We start from the raw sequence: 16,996 nt of genomic DNA, 5'->3' as shown, positions 1-16,996 counted from the left end.
GTAAGCAGTTTCTATGACAACATTAGGTGCTGTAATGCTATAATTTCCTAAGAATAGAAATAACATTTTAAAAGACCCAGAAAGTGAACTATCTCTTTAAAACAACATTTTTCACTCTCTTTTCTCATAAATAATCTTACGTTCATTGAGTGATTCATGTATAGAATGTATTAATAATTCATAACTTGGAGTGGGGAAACATGAAATGCCCAGTCTTCTGCATTACACTTTATCTTTAATGTTAAACTGGAAAAAGATTTCACAGCATGGGAAATTTATCTGAGAAATTGAAATTCAAATAAAGGTAATTATGTACGGGATCAAGCTGCATGCCCTTTGCCATGTTATTAAATCGTATTCAATTGTGCCACCAAAGTTGGCTGTTTCATATTCATGAGGAGGGCCTCCCTGTCGTCAGGGGCTACAGCAGAACCGGAGTCTCCACGGTAACGCTAACTCGTGTTTTTGCAAGGAAAGTCTGTTCCGCACTGGGCCCCCAGACTGAATCAGATGGAGAGACACGACCAGGAAAAGCCACTGGTGTAACGTTAACGATGGTCAAGATGTCCCTGTTGACTAACTAAATCAAGGATATATGCAAGACCTTAATTTGCTCCATCTTAATTACAGTACCCTGGTCTCTCTTGGTTTTGGAACCTGAAGGACACCCCAAGGTTTACACATCCCAGTGAGCAAAAGCCCGAATTTAGACATCTAGTGGGGTGGAAATCTATGCTGAGAAATGTTTTGACATAAACGGACTAGGTTAACCACAATATAGCGCAGGTTTTATCCGAATATAGCCTGATAGCCTCGGCTAGAAAACTATTCTACCACATGGATAGCGTTTCACCGACTTTTCACCAGAAAAATATTGGCTGGGATATAGGGGATATGTTTTAAATGGGTTATTTATGATGGCCATCTTAGGAATTGCCTAAGAATGCCACTCATTGTGATGGCCACTGTGCCAGTCACCTGAACTTTGATTTGTGTTTCATGATGTCAGACAGAGGGGCTTCACCACCAGACAGGGTGATGTTACCAGTAGCACACAGCACATCATTATCCACCTGTGTGTGTGTGTGTGTGTGTGTGTGTGTGGACCTTCTGAAAACCATTCCTTCACTCATGAAGTGTGTTTATGTGTGTATATGTTTGTGGGTATGTGTGCGCACGTGCTGTGTGTGTGTGTGTGTGCGCAAGCGTGTGTGTGTGTGTGTGTGTGTGTGTTTGTTTGTGTGTGTATGAATGTATATATACAGTATGTGTATGTATGTCTGTATGTACAGTATGTGTGTGTGTGTGTGTGTATGCATGTCTGTATGTGGACTCCCTTCTGAAAGCCAGTCCTTCACTCCTGAAGTGTGTGTGCGTTTAGCGGCTGCGGAGGTTCGTACTCCGAGGCAGATCGGATGCTGATTGGATGGGAGTGTTCAGCATCTCTAAGCCTCGACATGGCTGATCTGTCAGCAGGGTGTCTGTCAGAAACTCAGGCCAGCGAAGAGAGAGACATCTCGCCAAGCTGCTCGCACAACGACAAGCGAATGAGATGTCCCAGCATGCAAAGCCAGTCCTGCCTGGCAGTCCATATCTGCCCAGGTATAGGCGAGCGGCAGAATTTATTTCCTGTCAGTATTAATATATGACACCTGGCACCAGCTCTCCTGGAGGACTCGGCTGATTTGTACAGAATTGGACATCCTCCGCTGCGTGGCTAATGCTCTGACAGCGCCCTGCCTCCATTTCTGTAAAAATGCAGCCTCCCAATCAAGTCAGACCCTGATTGGATAGCAATGCTATTTGTCAACATCGCTCTGCTGCAGGTTATCTGAGTGCTGAACTCCGAGTGAGAACGTTTATTTTTTATTTTTTTATTTATATGAGCAGAAAAGTTTCAGGCGAAATGCCCTTCTTCAGCATGCGGATAGTAACGAAGTGGTGTAGGTTTAATCGATCGTTTCACCTGTCGCAACAGGTTAGATAACATGGTGCATTATGGGACCAATCAAATACAAGAGTAACAAGAAACGAAACAAGAAATGAAACAGGCTGATGTGAACTCCTCACTGCAGCCTTTTGGCTTTAGCGTGCCTGATGAACCCAAAAAGCTCCTCTCTGAAGGATGGTTTATTCTAAATTACTTATATTTATATGGCAACAAAGATAATTGCTGAAGTCTGAAGCAGCTCTTGGTTACCGTGTGAGTGAGGTGTAAGGGTGCATGATGTATGTATGGCTGTGTGTAAATGCACAGTAAATGGCAGTGGATCATTCTTCTTCTTTGAAAGTAGTCATAATGATGGGAGAGGTTGTTTGTATGTAGTTCATTTGGAGGATGAGTCGTTCATCTTTCTATCTTCACTCAGGTGAATCTTTCTTTGAAGCAGCCGAGCCTTTCATTTCTCCGAATTTGTGAATTTTTGTGAATATTTGTTACCTTGGATCTCAAAGACATGAAGTTGAACTGCAATCACAGGAATTGGCTTCAGAATAGTCTTTTTTCAATCTCTCCATGCGTGTCTGTGTGTGTCTGAATGGAACTACTTGTGTCTGTGTGTGTCTGCGTATGTCCGTGTGTGGTTGTGGGTGTCTGCGTGTGACTACATGTGTCAGTGCATGTCTGTGCATCTGTGTGTGTGTGTGGGTGTGTGTGTGTGTCCGTGTGTGTTTCTGGGTGTCTGCGTGTGACTACATGTGTCTGTGCATGTCTGCATGTCTGTGTGTGTGTGTGTGTGTGTGTGTGACTGTGTGTGTTTGTGGGTGACTATGCATGTCTGCAGGTGACTGTATGTATGTATTTTGTTATTGTCACCCAGCTCCTTCCTTCCAAACCCTTAGTCACCACCACCACCCACCACCCCCCACCCCCCCACCCCCCAAAAAAAAAAAATTCCTCTCCTTTTCATTAACTTTAACTCCTTTTTCACTAGCCTTGTCCCACCCTCCCCTCTCCTCTCTGTATGAATCACCAGAGGGGTTTTTGGGGGGATTGTAAATGATTCAGTGTGATGAAAAAAAAATCTGTGGGTCTCCAGCCTGAGGTGGCAGAAGTGCTCAACAATTCAAGAGAACCTGAAAAAAGGGACCTAAAATAGATTTGCCAAACATGTAGAGAAATTATCTGTAAATTATACGCTTAGCATTCACCCCTGACTCATTTTTACTCTCACTCTGTCTCTTGTGCAGAGCAGCTGAAGGCCACAGATGACTTTGCCCACAATCAGAACTACAGCAAAGAACACATTTTATCCTCCAAAGATGTGCCACTCCGGAACTTTCTGGGGAATTGTATAGCCACCACAGGCGGCCATCTTGAGTTCTTTGCTGCAGGTCTGAGGGTTTTCTTTGTTAGTGCGGTCCGCAAACGGCTCCGTCAGCCGCTCGGCTCTGCCAGTTGCCAGTTTTTCAGAGGACCTTTTAAGGACCTAAAGCGCTGTTTATCCCCACAGCCTTTTGGGATTAATGCTTTCACTCCACACACATTAAACTACCCAAATAAATCCTCAATCTCAAATACCTCCATCGCTTTGTCAGACGGAGAAAATAAGTCTGTGTTCGGTGTTCAATTTCAAATGCATTCATAACTTTCGCAGACTTCTAATAACATACATTTGTGGAATAAAGAACTTGAATCAGATATACAGTTAACTATTCATTTTAGGAGCTGTATGATCTGTGAATTCAGTGGAAATTTCCCCTGAATGGGAGAGAAGTCTGGTGAGAAACCTGCAGTGTCCTCCTCCTCATTACCTGTGTGCATATGGGCCGGATGCTTCTGGAGGAAGGCGCGGGGTCTGAACACGCTTGCCAGGAGCCCTGGTGTAATTACACTCATCTGCTGGGAATGAGAAGAGGGGAGGCGGTGGAAGGGCAGTCTTTGACTGCTGGTGCAGTGGTTCCTGGAAGTGCTAAAAAATTTTTTAAAATCTTATCTGAAGTGCCTTTAAAGAGTAATTGCACTCTGGCACTTACACATTGCTCAGGAGGTAAGAGCGGCCATCTGGCTGTCAGATCTAGCCCCTGCCCTGGGTGTGTTCAAGTGTCCCTGCCCAAGTCACCTTACCCCCAATTTCCCCCAGTGTGTGTGTACGTGTGTGTGTGAATGAGAAGCATTAATTGTAAAGCGCTTTTGATAAAAACACTATATAAATGCAGTCCATGCAGTATTGTGTGTGGTTTTGATGCCGAACAGCTGGCTGTCTGATGAGTGTGGGTTCGAAAATGAGCAGTTTAGCAGTAAACAGATGAAATTGTGGGGGCGACAATCATTTGTCTGTTGGACATCTTGATTGAAATTCGTATGACGTAGAGGTACGTCCAAAGAGTTACTCATCAGTGGGGCGAAGGCAGAAAGAAAGTTGAAACGTTAGAGGGCAGCCACAAAGCGATTTCTGCCAAGTGATATTTCTGAAATGTTGAAATCACAGCATGAATTAAAATGTTTAATTATAAAGTAGGCATACAATCATTTTTTCAGCTGAAGAAAACTGTAGTCTAGAGTGTAATTACCCTTTAAGACAGCAGGCTAAGCCCACATCATTATAAACGACGAGAGAAAGAGTCTTTGGCTGAATCAAACCCGTGAGTCATCATGGGCTCTCTCACCAACAGGTGTTCCAGTTTAAATACTCCCCTGGATCCCCCTTCTTTTATTTCATTGGGTTCCCAGCCCAAGACAGGCTCCACTTCATTTAGTGCTCAAGTGAGTGCTACCAAGCACTCTCTAATATTACGCGTTTCCCTCGCAAATATAATACCCAAACAATTGTTTTCCACCTTTCCTGGGGATTTGCTTCATGGTATAATTTTAAAACACTCTTCTGAACCATCTTCCGGGTGAAATTTTAATTTCCGAGCGTTCGGCGTAGATGGAAATGTAAGCAACGGTGTAATTATCTTGTTTTGTTACAAGCTTGCATTAGCCGTCCTCGCAACAACAGCAAAAAAACAGTAACAGTGCCTTCCAGTCGTAGATATTGTTGCTTGATTGTTGTGTTTTTTTTCACGGTGAAATTCAATAAGTGTATCCTGCAGTTCTCTCTCGAGGTACCCCCCGCTCTGTCTCTCTGCCACAATCTAATATCTACAGTAATAACTGCTAGATCAGACTTTAATAGGCCCAGCAGCTTCCCAAGATTAATGGGGGATTGGGGAATGTTATTTGTTGAAGTGAGAACTTCACATTGCAAATACTCATTAGTGTCTCTTCTCGAATGCTGAGAGTGTGCTAGCTCCAGTATTGCGCTTAATTTCTGGAACCAGTCGAATACCAAAAAATAAATTTCTTTGAACAATTGTATGATATCGTATCAGCATCGTGTAATGTTTATCCAATTTGAGATCAGCCCTAGACTTATTAAATATTCTGTGCTAAAAAAATCAACAATGCCTTGTTGAGTATACAGAACACAGATGATATTGGAATTAATCTGTTAATTTGGAGGTTTTGTTTCTCTTAGAGCCATGGTGTTGAGGTTTAACTATGGAAACGGATAGCAAGTCTTTTAATCAGAATTGTTGCTTGGATTAATATGTACAGTTTAATTTGTAATATAAGCGACTTTGATAACGCACCCTACGCCCCTGCCTTTGTATACAGAAGTTATTATTGGATCTGAGAATTTATTCAATGCGTGCAGAACCTAATAATGATTTTCATTTGTTTATTGCTTTTCATCAAAGGCCTGCAAAGAACATTTCACTGAGTTATCAATTTATCCCTTTCGCAGCTTATTGTAAGCTGTCCTGGGAACATTTGGAGCCCGAATATGAGACTCATTTGAGATATAGAGTAATGGCTCAATCTCTTATGTAACAGATTCAGCCCACAGACGCAGATGTCTGCATTTTTTGATGTATGCTTGAGTGATGTCTGGTTACTGTATGTTTGAGTGGTGTGCACTCAGTGATCACCTTGTTAGGTAGACCTGTACAGCGGCTTGTTAAAGCAAATATTTAATCAGCCAATCATGTGGCAGCAACTAAATGCATAAAAGCATGCAGACATGGTCAAGATGTTCACCTGATTTTCAGACCAAATATCAGAATAGGGAAGAAATGTGAATGATTGTTGGTGCCAGACAGGGTGGTTTGAGTATCTCAGAAACCGCTTTTCACGCACAACAGTCTAGATTTAGCAGAGAATTGTGCGAAAAACAAAAAACATCCAGTGAGCAGCAGTTATGCGGGCAAAAACGCTTTTTTAATTTGAGAGGTCGGAGGAGAAGGGCCAGATTGGCCAAAGCTGACAGGAAGATGACAGTAATGCAAATAACCACACATTACAACAGTGGTATGCAGAAGAGCATCTCTGAACACACAACTCGTCACACCTCTAAGCGGATAGGCTACAGCAGCAGAATTATAATAATGAAAAAGAAGTCTAAAATACCTAATAAAGTCCTCTGAGTGTATTGTATGTACTGTATGTTTGAGTGTTGTTTTGTGTGTTTGCATGGTCTGTTTCTGTATGTTTGCATGGTGTTTATCTGTACTGTATGTGTGTGCATATCCACAGGGCTGCTTGTACAGAACATTATTAAACTGAACTCAATGTTTGTTTTGTGCAAAATGTATTTTTAGGTCGTCTGCCTTTAGGTAGAGCAGTTGCCCGCAACACTGGATAAGTAAGTTAAATGCAGGTACCTTATAAAAAAAATCAATAGTATCAGCTAAACGCCCTGGCAGCTCTCTCCACCTGTTTAATGCCTCTCGGCAGGACCTCATTAACACCGTGCTGGCAGACACTGGCCAGTCACTTTACTGGTCTTTAACTTAAACAGCCGTGTCAGTGACGGATAGCAGGGCTCCTGCATCCATCAGGCCCCTGTGGTCACCCGGGAACACCCCTCCCCCCTTGCCCCATTGGGCGGCGGTCGCCCATGCTCGCGCTCTGTGGCTGATCGTGTCCCCACTGCGACAGGAATGTCCCGGTTTTCCCCGGATGGGAACAGGGACTGTCCGTCTTCATCGGTTTGGTTCTGGGAGCCCTGGCGGCTGTGGGACCCATCATGGGCTCACCTCCTCCTCTACGAAGCTGCCCAAGCCTCCTCTCTGTCCTCCTGCTTCAGTAAGAGGAAAGAGAGATGGGGAAAATGGAACGATGGAGGGTGCGAGTGAGTGAAATCGGGAGGAGAGAGAGTGATGGAGAAAGGGAAAGATGGATATATGGACTGATGTAGATTCGGAGAGAAGGGTAGGGCTGTGTGAGATTGCCTGAAGCTCAAGTGAATTGCATACCTCTTCCTGTTCTCAGACTCTTCTATCGTACTAATAGTCAGAAGATATGCCAACAGGGGACAACCCGTATATGGAGAACCATCTTTTACAACCCTCAGACAACTTCTCAGGCACACAATTCCAAGATTTGGTCATACTCAGTGTGGCATTAGATACACTAAATATAATTTACTTTGTGGAGTGTTGCATGCTGGTCTTGGCCTGTGCCCAGACAAAATGGTGACAAAACGGTTCTGTAACAAAATAGGGAGATTTTATTAAATCACCCTCTCTTTTCACACAGAGAGTAGTTACTGTGTGGAATAGCCTGCCAGGTTATGTATGTATGTTATGTTATGGGGTTTTTCAAGAACAGGCTTCATGTGGTGTTAGATATTATCAAGGGTTTTAGGTGAACTAAGCAGTAGGTACACTTTATTGGTTGGAAAATGGCAGGCATTGTTGGGCTGAATGGCCTGTTATGGCCTCATCATTATGTGATCTTATGAAATATGTTATGTTGTATTTTATTTTGAACGGTTGCATTGAAATGTGTGCCAAGGTTAAAAACGGAAACCATTCATAAAATTTTGGAGCCTCTTCTGGAAGATTCCCCACATGACTGGCTCCCCTCCAATCCGCCGGAGTGGTTCAATTTACGATCCCAAGCCCACATGTGTTGTGCTTTACGCCAGCTGTACCCATTATAATCAGCACTAATGTATCCTCCATCGATTAGACATTACCTTCCACCAATAATCACCCCCAAACAGAAAGGATACTCAGTATCACCACCAGGGATTGGGTACTTTTTGGGTAAAATATAGTACAAATAGTACCTGGTCTGAGTTTAGTGGTGAATAATGGACTGTTGTGTCACAGAAGGCTTGTTAAACATATAGTTTACAGGCTGTGCTTCGACTGTTATGAACATAATTGCTCATGGTCATAGGCTGCAGATCGACCAGGGCTGGAGATGACACACGGCAGATCCTGCCAAAAGATAACTTCGTAAAAGCAGTCCTGTCCCATGAACATAATATCCTTCTAAAAGATAAACATCTGCTTGGGATGGTGTAGGGTTAAGGGTAATGGTTTGAGGGTTCAGGAAATTATGGGCCCTGTAAAAACATATAACTGTAAAGAAATGTCTTCACAAGTTTCAGTCTTAAAGTTTTATTTTCTTTCACAAGTAGAAAATATTAGAAAGTTACTGCTTGCTTGACAAGGGAAACTTTCTTACCCCATTGGCAAATCTTGAAACTCTCACCTTATTGGCAATATTTTTTGTCTGAATATAAGACTAAAATACTTGTTGACTTGTTGTGTATGCAGTAGGGGTCTTATCTCCCCCTCATTACCCTGCTCAGGTGCAGAAGCCCTGTGTGTCTCACCAGCTTCAGTTAGCACAGGCTGATTGTGAATCACTGAATCGTTATAAACCTTTTCACACTACTGACATTTATATTTGTCTGAGCTAAAAAAGGTGTGGTTAGGCTTTGGGTTATTTTAAATACAGAACATAATGTTTGAGTCCTTAATTGTCTCTGGCCCTGACCTTCAGGTCAACCCGACCACACTGGTTAGAACGTCTCTGCATTGCGTTCAATACTTTATTAAATATGCTCTTCTGTGTCCTTCCATAGCTATTCTCCAACCTGTGTACTCATTACCTCCCTAACCTTTATTTACGTAGTTTCCCATGCTCCCTTGCTCTTCTGGTGTGGTAAATGGCCCGTTCCCGTTTCTGGAGCGGATCCGTGGGGCCAGGTGGATGGGGCACTCCTCAAGCAGACAGTTGTGCCGGTGTGGAGGGGGCAGTTAATTCGACAGCGCAGGCCTGTGGAACACAATCCACATCATCATCGGTCTTAATTACATTCCCGAACGAGCCCGTGAATCATACGCCAACACGGGCGACAAAGAGATGCATCAGCTGCATTAGCGTGATTATCGCTGTCTGTACGTGCCCATTATGTCAGTTTAACAATGCATTATACGTCTGCAGAGAGCCCTGGACTGGAGAAACGACCCATAAGGCCGTGGGGCTTAGGACTTATCTCATCAAGGAAATGGTTGTCAGGGACTGCGCGCCGGCCAATCGGGCGGTGATTAGCAGTTCCTGGAGGAAGTGGAAGGGGGATCGTGGGTCGTCGTCTGTGAGCGGTGCGAATAATTGAAAGTGCCGAAGAACTTTGTGAAGGTTTTAACTTTTAACAGGCTGTCAGTTGAGTTAAAAATCTGGGGTGTTTGTGAGTAGGTGTCTGTGAGCTTTGTGAATAGTTTAAAGAGTCGCTTAGCTGTGCGAGCAGTTTAAAAAATAAAAAAAAAAAGTCTGCTAGCCGTGTGCTGTGTGCTTCTATGAATATTTTACTGGGCCTGTTAGCTGCCGAGATTTAAAAGGTCTGAGCTGGCGTGATTAGCTTAATGTGTCTTTGAGCGCGGTGGATAAAGTGTTGTGCGAGCGGCGTGAATATTTTCGCGAAACCCTCTCTAAACAGAATACGGGATTTGAAGGCTGCCGTTGATGGGGAAGACTGGTGACACACAGGGAGGAGGTAATTGAGGTGTCATTACATGAAGGTTTATTGAGCTGAGACTGGGATTAATAAGCCTCCGTCAGAGGCTGCTTGGCCTGCTCTTGTGATAATGAGCGTAGCTCTATATGTGCTAATGTCACAGCCTCCGACGCTTTCCGCGCACACCGCCACGGTCCTCCGGAAAAAAAGTACTAATGACTTTCATGTGTCTCTCGTGTATATTCATGATGGGAAGAACCAGAGTTTCTGAACTGGATATTTTCGTTCTGAATTATTGACGAGTGCAAATCTACTTGACACAAGTAGACAGAAAAAAGCTATTTGAGACTACATGGCTCTTGTGTAGTTTTGCTCCACATTGAGGTATGGGATTAGGTTCCACGGTGCAGAAACAGAGTGCTGAGTTTTAGAGTGTGGTAGGGAGATATGGTTCTCTGTAAAGTACAGAGATAAAGAACTGGAATGGCGATGAGTTTAAACTCCTAACAGAGTGTGTATGTGAGAATTTGTGAAGAACGGGCTGTTGTTTTTTGGAAACGATGCTCACTTTTCACAAGTCTGTGAAACACTGTACCTGTACAACACGGTAAAAGCAGACTTTTATGGTTGAATATTTTTTAGAATGTTCCAGTTTGAGTTCAAGGAATGCTTCCGTCGCGTGCAAATCCGTGGAAATATGGTCGCGCCCAATTGTTTTGCTCATTCTTAAAGGGAGGGGGGGGGGGTTGGGGACCCATTGTCAGTGGAGCTCTCACTTTTATAAATAAAGTGAGCGGAAGAGAGTTATCTCTGCGCTACAGTGTGAGCGGAAATGAGTGCGGACTGAAAGCAGATAGGACACACTCAGGAGTCGGTTCGCTGTGCACACACTCTAATCACGACGTCTCCTCTTCGCGCCCGCTAATTCTGGTTCCCACTCCAGCACTCTGCTTCTTGCTGAAGACAGCAAGCTTTTCAGTACACACTCCACTTAATTCGTTTATTTTCTGAGATGCCTTCTCTTTATTTAATTACTTGCTTGTTTAATAATTCCTGACTTTCCATAGTTTGCTGTGATGGATGCTGGAATGTAATTGTATGGTATAATCAGGCTTTGTTTAGGGAGGGAGGTTTGTGATTATGTTTACAGTGGCTGGGTCCTGCTTCTGCCTGTGAGACTATGCTAGTCTGAGCTAGTGTAGGATCATCCTGGAGAGCTGAATGACTGGGAAACTGATGAAAATACCATTTATTCTAAAATCAAATTATATTTATAGATATTTACCATATACGGTATAAGCGCAGCCTGTAGCCTAGTGGCTTAGGTACATGACTGGGACCCAGAAGGTTGATGGTCCAAGCCCACGGTGGTGTAGTCATGATAAGCTCTGCATGGCTGTTGGGCCCTTGAGCAAGGCCCTTAACCCTGCATTGCTCCAGAGGAGATTGTCTCCTGCTTAGTCTTATGAACTATGATTTGCTTTACAGCTTATGACTGTAATGACTGAAAAGAATCATGGTGGATGGTTTTAGCACATTCATTGAGATTAATTTTCAGAAATGTAATGGTAAATGGTAAATAGTCTGCATATATATATAGCGCTTTTATCCAAAGCGCTTTACAGTTGATACCTCTCATTCACCCATTCATACACACACACACACACACACACACACACAAGATAACAGTGAAAGACTGCCATGCAAGGAGCGATTGGGGGTTAGGTGTCTTGCTCAGGGGCACTTCGACACACCCAGGGTGGGATCGAACCGCCCGCTCTTAGCTCCTGAGCTAATGTCACTCATGCATTGACTTTGTGAGTGTTGTCGCTGTTGGTTCAGTGACTGTATGAACTGCAGCAGTGGAATGCATCAGCCCAAATCAGAAGGAGCCGAAAAGGAAAAAAACAGTAATTGCTCTGTTTGTTTGTGTTTGCGAAATGGAAAGCGTGCCAAATACCGCTACTCACTCAAGATAATTAATCTTTTTTCAATTGCATTCTGTGCAGCAACTTATTTCCTACTTTTAAAATTACAATAATCAAAACAAAAACAATTCATGCAGTGAATCCACAATTTTAATTGGCAGATTTGACATTTTAAAAATTATTATTGTATTAAGGTATTTAAAAGAAAACACGGTCACCGTATTGTTTGGTTGCCTCTAGCAGTATCACACAGGCTTTCAAACGGAAGCACAATAACAGCTTGTATAGCAACTCTGCTCACAAAAGCCTGGCGTTTAAACCGCAGAGCCTGGCCTCGTGTTTACACTGTCAATATACTCTGGATGTGGGCACGGAAAATGAAAAGTATATTTGCCCACAGTCTGTGGTGTACATAAAATAACACTCGCATCGTATGCAACACAGAGATAGCCTGTTACCATACCCTGGGGGCTGGGTTGTTCTGATTTTTAATGGCAGATTGTTAACCAAGCAACACAAACAAAACCAGAGAGGGAGAGAGAAATCGTCAGTATAAAATTTGGAATTGAACCTTCTTCTGTTTCTAGCTGCTGGTGGTGCCTTCCCCTAGCGTAGTTCAGAGGTCACCTGAGGCTCTGACACGAGATCACACGCATTGACTGGTTTGCGATCGTGAGGAGCTGCAGCATTATTTGTTCTGCAGTCAGAGTGGAGGCATGGTAATGAGCCAGCAGAGCAGAAAGGGGTCAGATGTGACGTGGGATTCTCCACTCTGAGGATTTGCATTCTCCTCCGCTCTCTGCTCCGTTAACATGGGCGCATCACGAGGGAGCTCATCAAGAGACTGTCGGAACCGAATTTGACAAGACTCTTCACCTCGCGCGGAATGGAGAGGGGAAATAATTTCAGTTGTTCGTTTGATGCTTTTTTTCTGCATCTGTTGGTTTCTCACAAGATGTTTCACCCTTTTCAGAATTCTTAGTCCTTAGTTCTAGAACACCGTTGCTTTGAATTACCAAAAGTGATTGTGACATCAGCGTTAGAATGTTCAGTTATGGACATACTAATCATGTATTTGAGACCTCACAGCTCAAAGGGTTGTAAACAGACCGCTTAACAGACCTTGCTGTATGCATTCTGTGCTATATTCCCAGTGCATGTAATCTAAGATGTACTGTAGAGACAAAGAATGTTGCAGCAGTAATTCATTGGCCTGATATTACCCCTTTGCGTGATGATGAAATGTAAAAAAGAACAGAAGGAAGTGTCCTTTTTCAGAATAAAATAAGAAAAAAAATTGTTATTATGTGTTGCAGCTGGCTTTTAACTGTGAATTAGCACTGACCGAACTGAAGAGATTTTTATTTATTTATTTATTTATTTTCACTAAAAGCAGCTTTGCCGCTTGCCAATCCGCTCCATTGGCAGTTTCACTCCGGAAGGTTTTGAGGTAATTCTTCTCGGAACGATTGTCACGGTTCTGGGAGGAACTCTGGAGCGTGGCGAGCCGATGATGACTCATTTCAGAACTCACTCACAATTCCATTGTGCTCCGAAAAAGGAGCTTGAAACGCCTCTTAGCCGTGAAAACGCATCTCCCAATCGAGCCAAACACTTTCTCTGTCATTGGCTGTGGCCAATATGCATACAGGCGATGTGTATGCGTTTACCAGTGTTAGTGAAGCTCAATCGTCAGAGGGCCTTGGACTGACAGAGCTGCCCTGAAAGAAGTCGGCTTTCGTAAGGAGAGGCTTTGGCAAAGGGACTTTTATTTAATGTTCACTGCATTGTTAATGTGTGTCTTTATGTGCATACAAAGTTATTTTATTATGTGGTACTTAAGAAATTGGGAGCATAAAATTTGGAAGCATAGTTCTGATTGTAAAAAAAAAAAAATTGGAAGCATAAAATGTGGAGCCATATTTCTGTGATTGTTTCTTGCACCTCCCCTCCCCCTGCACCTCCCCTTAACTCTGATCCTCCTCCGTGAGCTCCTCCTCAGAATGGAGCTGGCCCGGGCGCAGTCACCGGAACTAAAACCCACCCCCTGTGGGGATTAATGCGCCCAGCCTCAGTGCTACTGTAAAATTGGATTTTTAGCATGGAGCCATTAAACCGTGACAAAAAAATGAATAAATAAATACTGTACTTTCCACTGTTGCTCATGAACATCTAGTGCTTGGAAACCCGAGACCTAGAGACCCTGGTTTCGTAAATGTCAGGGCTCTTTGTGTTTGTGTGTGTTCAAAGTGTGACACAGCCGCTATGTGTCCGGGGCAGATGGGATTGCAGTGTTAGGTTGGGGTGAGGCTGTGCTGTTGTGTTGGGTCATATTGTTGAGGAGAAGTTGGGACTCACTACAGCACGCTGCAGTGTTAAATCGGGGGTCGTATAAGGCTGTTACAATTGGATTACAGATCTCTGTAGTACAGTGCACATGGGCAGTGATAGTTCATCTTACTTTCTCTCCGACTCCGCCAACTTCCAGCCCCTGAGTCCGAGTCAGGGGAACGAACTAACCAAGTTCTCAAACTCCTTTTTTCCTCTCTCTCTCTCTTTCTTTCTTTCTTCATTTCTATCTCTCTTTTGCGCTCTCCTGCAGTGAGTAAGCTGCGGGTGCAGAAGGCCAATCAGAGCGTGTGGCTGGTGGAGGACGGCCGCGTGCGGGTCAACTGCTCCGTCGCGGCGCAGACCAGCCCGGACTCCCAGCACACGGTGCTGTGGTACGCCCGCAAGAACGAGGAGCAGCCCGACGACGCCCCGGAGCTGCTGCTGAAGATCAACCACAACTCGGCCTTCGAGTACGGCGCCTACGCGGAGGAGGAGCGGCTGAAGAGCCGCGTGCAGTCGGAGCGCCTCTCCCCCGGCCTGTACGGCCTCACCCTGCACCGCGCCGAGGCCGGAGACAGCGGCCTCTACTTCTGCCTGGTGCAGGAGTGGCTGCTCGACCCCGACGGCGTCTGGTACCAGCTCAGCCAGGACGCCTCCGGCCTCACCCAGGTGGTGGTGAGGCAGCCAGGTGAGACCCAGCCCGTGTCTGCCGGAGGTACAAGGCACAGCAGGCCTGGGGCGAATATGGGATTGTCTTGGATCCATAAACTTTTCTGTGCCTTACTGAGGTACAGTGCACACCAGGCCTGGGGCGAATACCGGATTGTCTTGGATCAAAATACTTTTCTGTGCTCGATTGATCTTGGCACAACTGAGACAATCAAGAGGACTGGAAGGGCAGGGTAAGAGAGTATGCCTGTGTTGAAAACTGCATACTAGGATACTACTTGTACTAATTTTCTTTGAAATTTAGTATGAATGGTATGCTAAGTATGCAGTTACACAGAACACAACCACAGCTAGTCATAGATTCCACCTGACGAGATCATTAAGGTGTAGAAAAGTATTTGAATCCTTAACAAGTATGTATTTGACCCAGGTCTGCACTGCACACACTACCAAAACCAAAAAATCCATATCAACTAGCATTTTATATTTAGAATCTTATTTCTAATTTCTATTACTATTTTGCTAAATAAGACAAAAATACTCGCTGATGAGATGAGTTTGACTCTTTTCTAGATTTGCCAATGGGGTAAGATGATTTCACGTTAACTTTTTTGCCTGTTTTTGCAGTTTTGCAGACAGAGACTAAGCCTAGCCCTTGAATGGAGTCTCCATACTGAACTTAATCTGTGCCTGTGAAATCATGCCTTTAAGTCTAATAACAAGAGTAAAATACAATACTAAGACAAACTTTTTTGCAGTGTAGGTTTGTTGTGTATCCCTCCAGTGATATTTACGGTAACCCTCCCAAGGGAATGTAAATCGTCCCTCCAGGGGATTGTGGGATAGCCCCAGGTGTAGTCATGGTAACACTTGCATATTCATCTGTCAATAGTACAGATGGAGTAGGTAGCTGCAGGGGTGTGCAGTTATGACACTTATGTGTAATTACATGATGCTGTTTCACTTTGTGTTCTTCCCCACTGGATTACAAACATAGCAGAAAGGGCGGGCTGTAGGCAAACTTCTCCTGCTAAAGCTCACACTCAGAGCGACTGTATTCACGGAGACCCCGGAGGCTTACACACGGAAGACACAGTGTAGGCTGTAGGCAAGCTTCTCCTGCTAAAGCTCACACTCAGAGCGACTGTATTCACGGAGACACCGGAGGCTTACACACGGAAGACACAGTGTAGGCTGTAGGCAAGCTTCTCCTGCTAAAGCTCACACTCAGAGCGACTGCATTCACGGAGACACCGGAGGCTTACACACGGAAGACACAGTGTAGGCTGTAGGCAAGCTTCTCCTGCTAAAGCTCACACTCAGAGCGACTGTATTCACGGAGACACCGGAGGCTTACACACGGAAGACACAGTGTAGGCTGTAGGCAAGCTTCTCCTGCTAAAGCTCACACTCAGAGCGACTGTATTCACGGAGACACCGGAGGCTTACACACGGAAGACACAGTGTAGGCTGTAGGCAAGCTTCTCCTGCTAAAGCTCACACTCAGAGCGACTGTATTCACGGAGACACCGGAGGCTTACACACGGAAGACACAGTGTAGGCTGTAGGCAAGCTTCTCCTGCTAAAGCTCACACTCAGAGCGACTGCATTCACGGAGACACCGGAGGCTTACACACGGAAGACGGGGCACCTGCTGTGGCTTTGCTGCCATTCCTGTGCTTTAGTTCTGAGCCTCTGTGGGGTGGGAGATCTGACAGCTTGGCAGGTGGAGTGTTCTCTGAAGAGTTGGTTTGGCACGGCATATATTAACTTATGTGAAGGAAACTCCCCTGTTCATGCAATGAGCTTCACGCTCGAGGTACGCTCCCCATGAAGATGGCGACTCTCACTCCAGCATCCATGGGGCTCTGTCACAAATTGTAGCGTTGTCTGATTCATGAAAAGCGTCCATTCATTAAATATTGTCAATGAGCTTCATTAAAACCTGGGTGCGAAGCACAAAACTCATCCAAGGATCCACAATTCAAAATAGGGAATAACTGTCACAGAGCAAGGGAGTCTGGGTAACTGTAAATAACTATTCTTATATCACTATTGTAACCAATCAAATGTTATTTGTGTCCATTAACTCTGTGGCTTTGGCAATATTGTTTCATTACTTTCATGCCAGTAAAGCTCTTTGAATCTAATTTAATGGATTGGATGGCACTGTCGTACTATCATTAGGACTGTCTCACAGTGGAGCTGAAGGCTGTGATTGTAGTCAAGTCATGTCTCTGTCGCGGGTCGTCCGGAGTACAGTATAGCAGCTGCTCCCTCTTTACACGAAGTCCCAATCCACAACAGCCCCCTCGTCCAGCCATGCGT

At 44.5% G+C, this 16,996-nt stretch overlaps 1 protein-coding gene across 2 annotated transcripts in view; it reads left to right on the top strand.

The window, feature by feature from the left end:
* The window catches only part of igsf3 (immunoglobulin superfamily, member 3), a 136,126-nt gene that overhangs the window by 112,415 nt on the left and 6,715 nt on the right, over positions 1 to 16,996 (top strand). For both annotated transcript variants that reach the window (XM_061227003.1, XM_061227002.1), the window contains exon 8: positions 14,271 to 14,687. In XM_061227003.1, the coding sequence (XP_061082987.1) occupies positions 14,271 to 14,687 (417 nt within the window). The remainder of the gene's footprint in view (positions 1 to 14,270; positions 14,688 to 16,996) is intronic.

Source organism: Conger conger, chromosome 17 (assembly GCF_963514075.1).
Source record: "Conger conger chromosome 17, fConCon1.1, whole genome shotgun sequence".
Taxonomy (NCBI): domain Eukaryota; kingdom Metazoa; phylum Chordata; class Actinopteri; order Anguilliformes; family Congridae; genus Conger; species Conger conger.
Note: the sequence above shows the minus strand (reverse complement) of the source record. Positions and strands in the feature narration are given on the sequence as shown.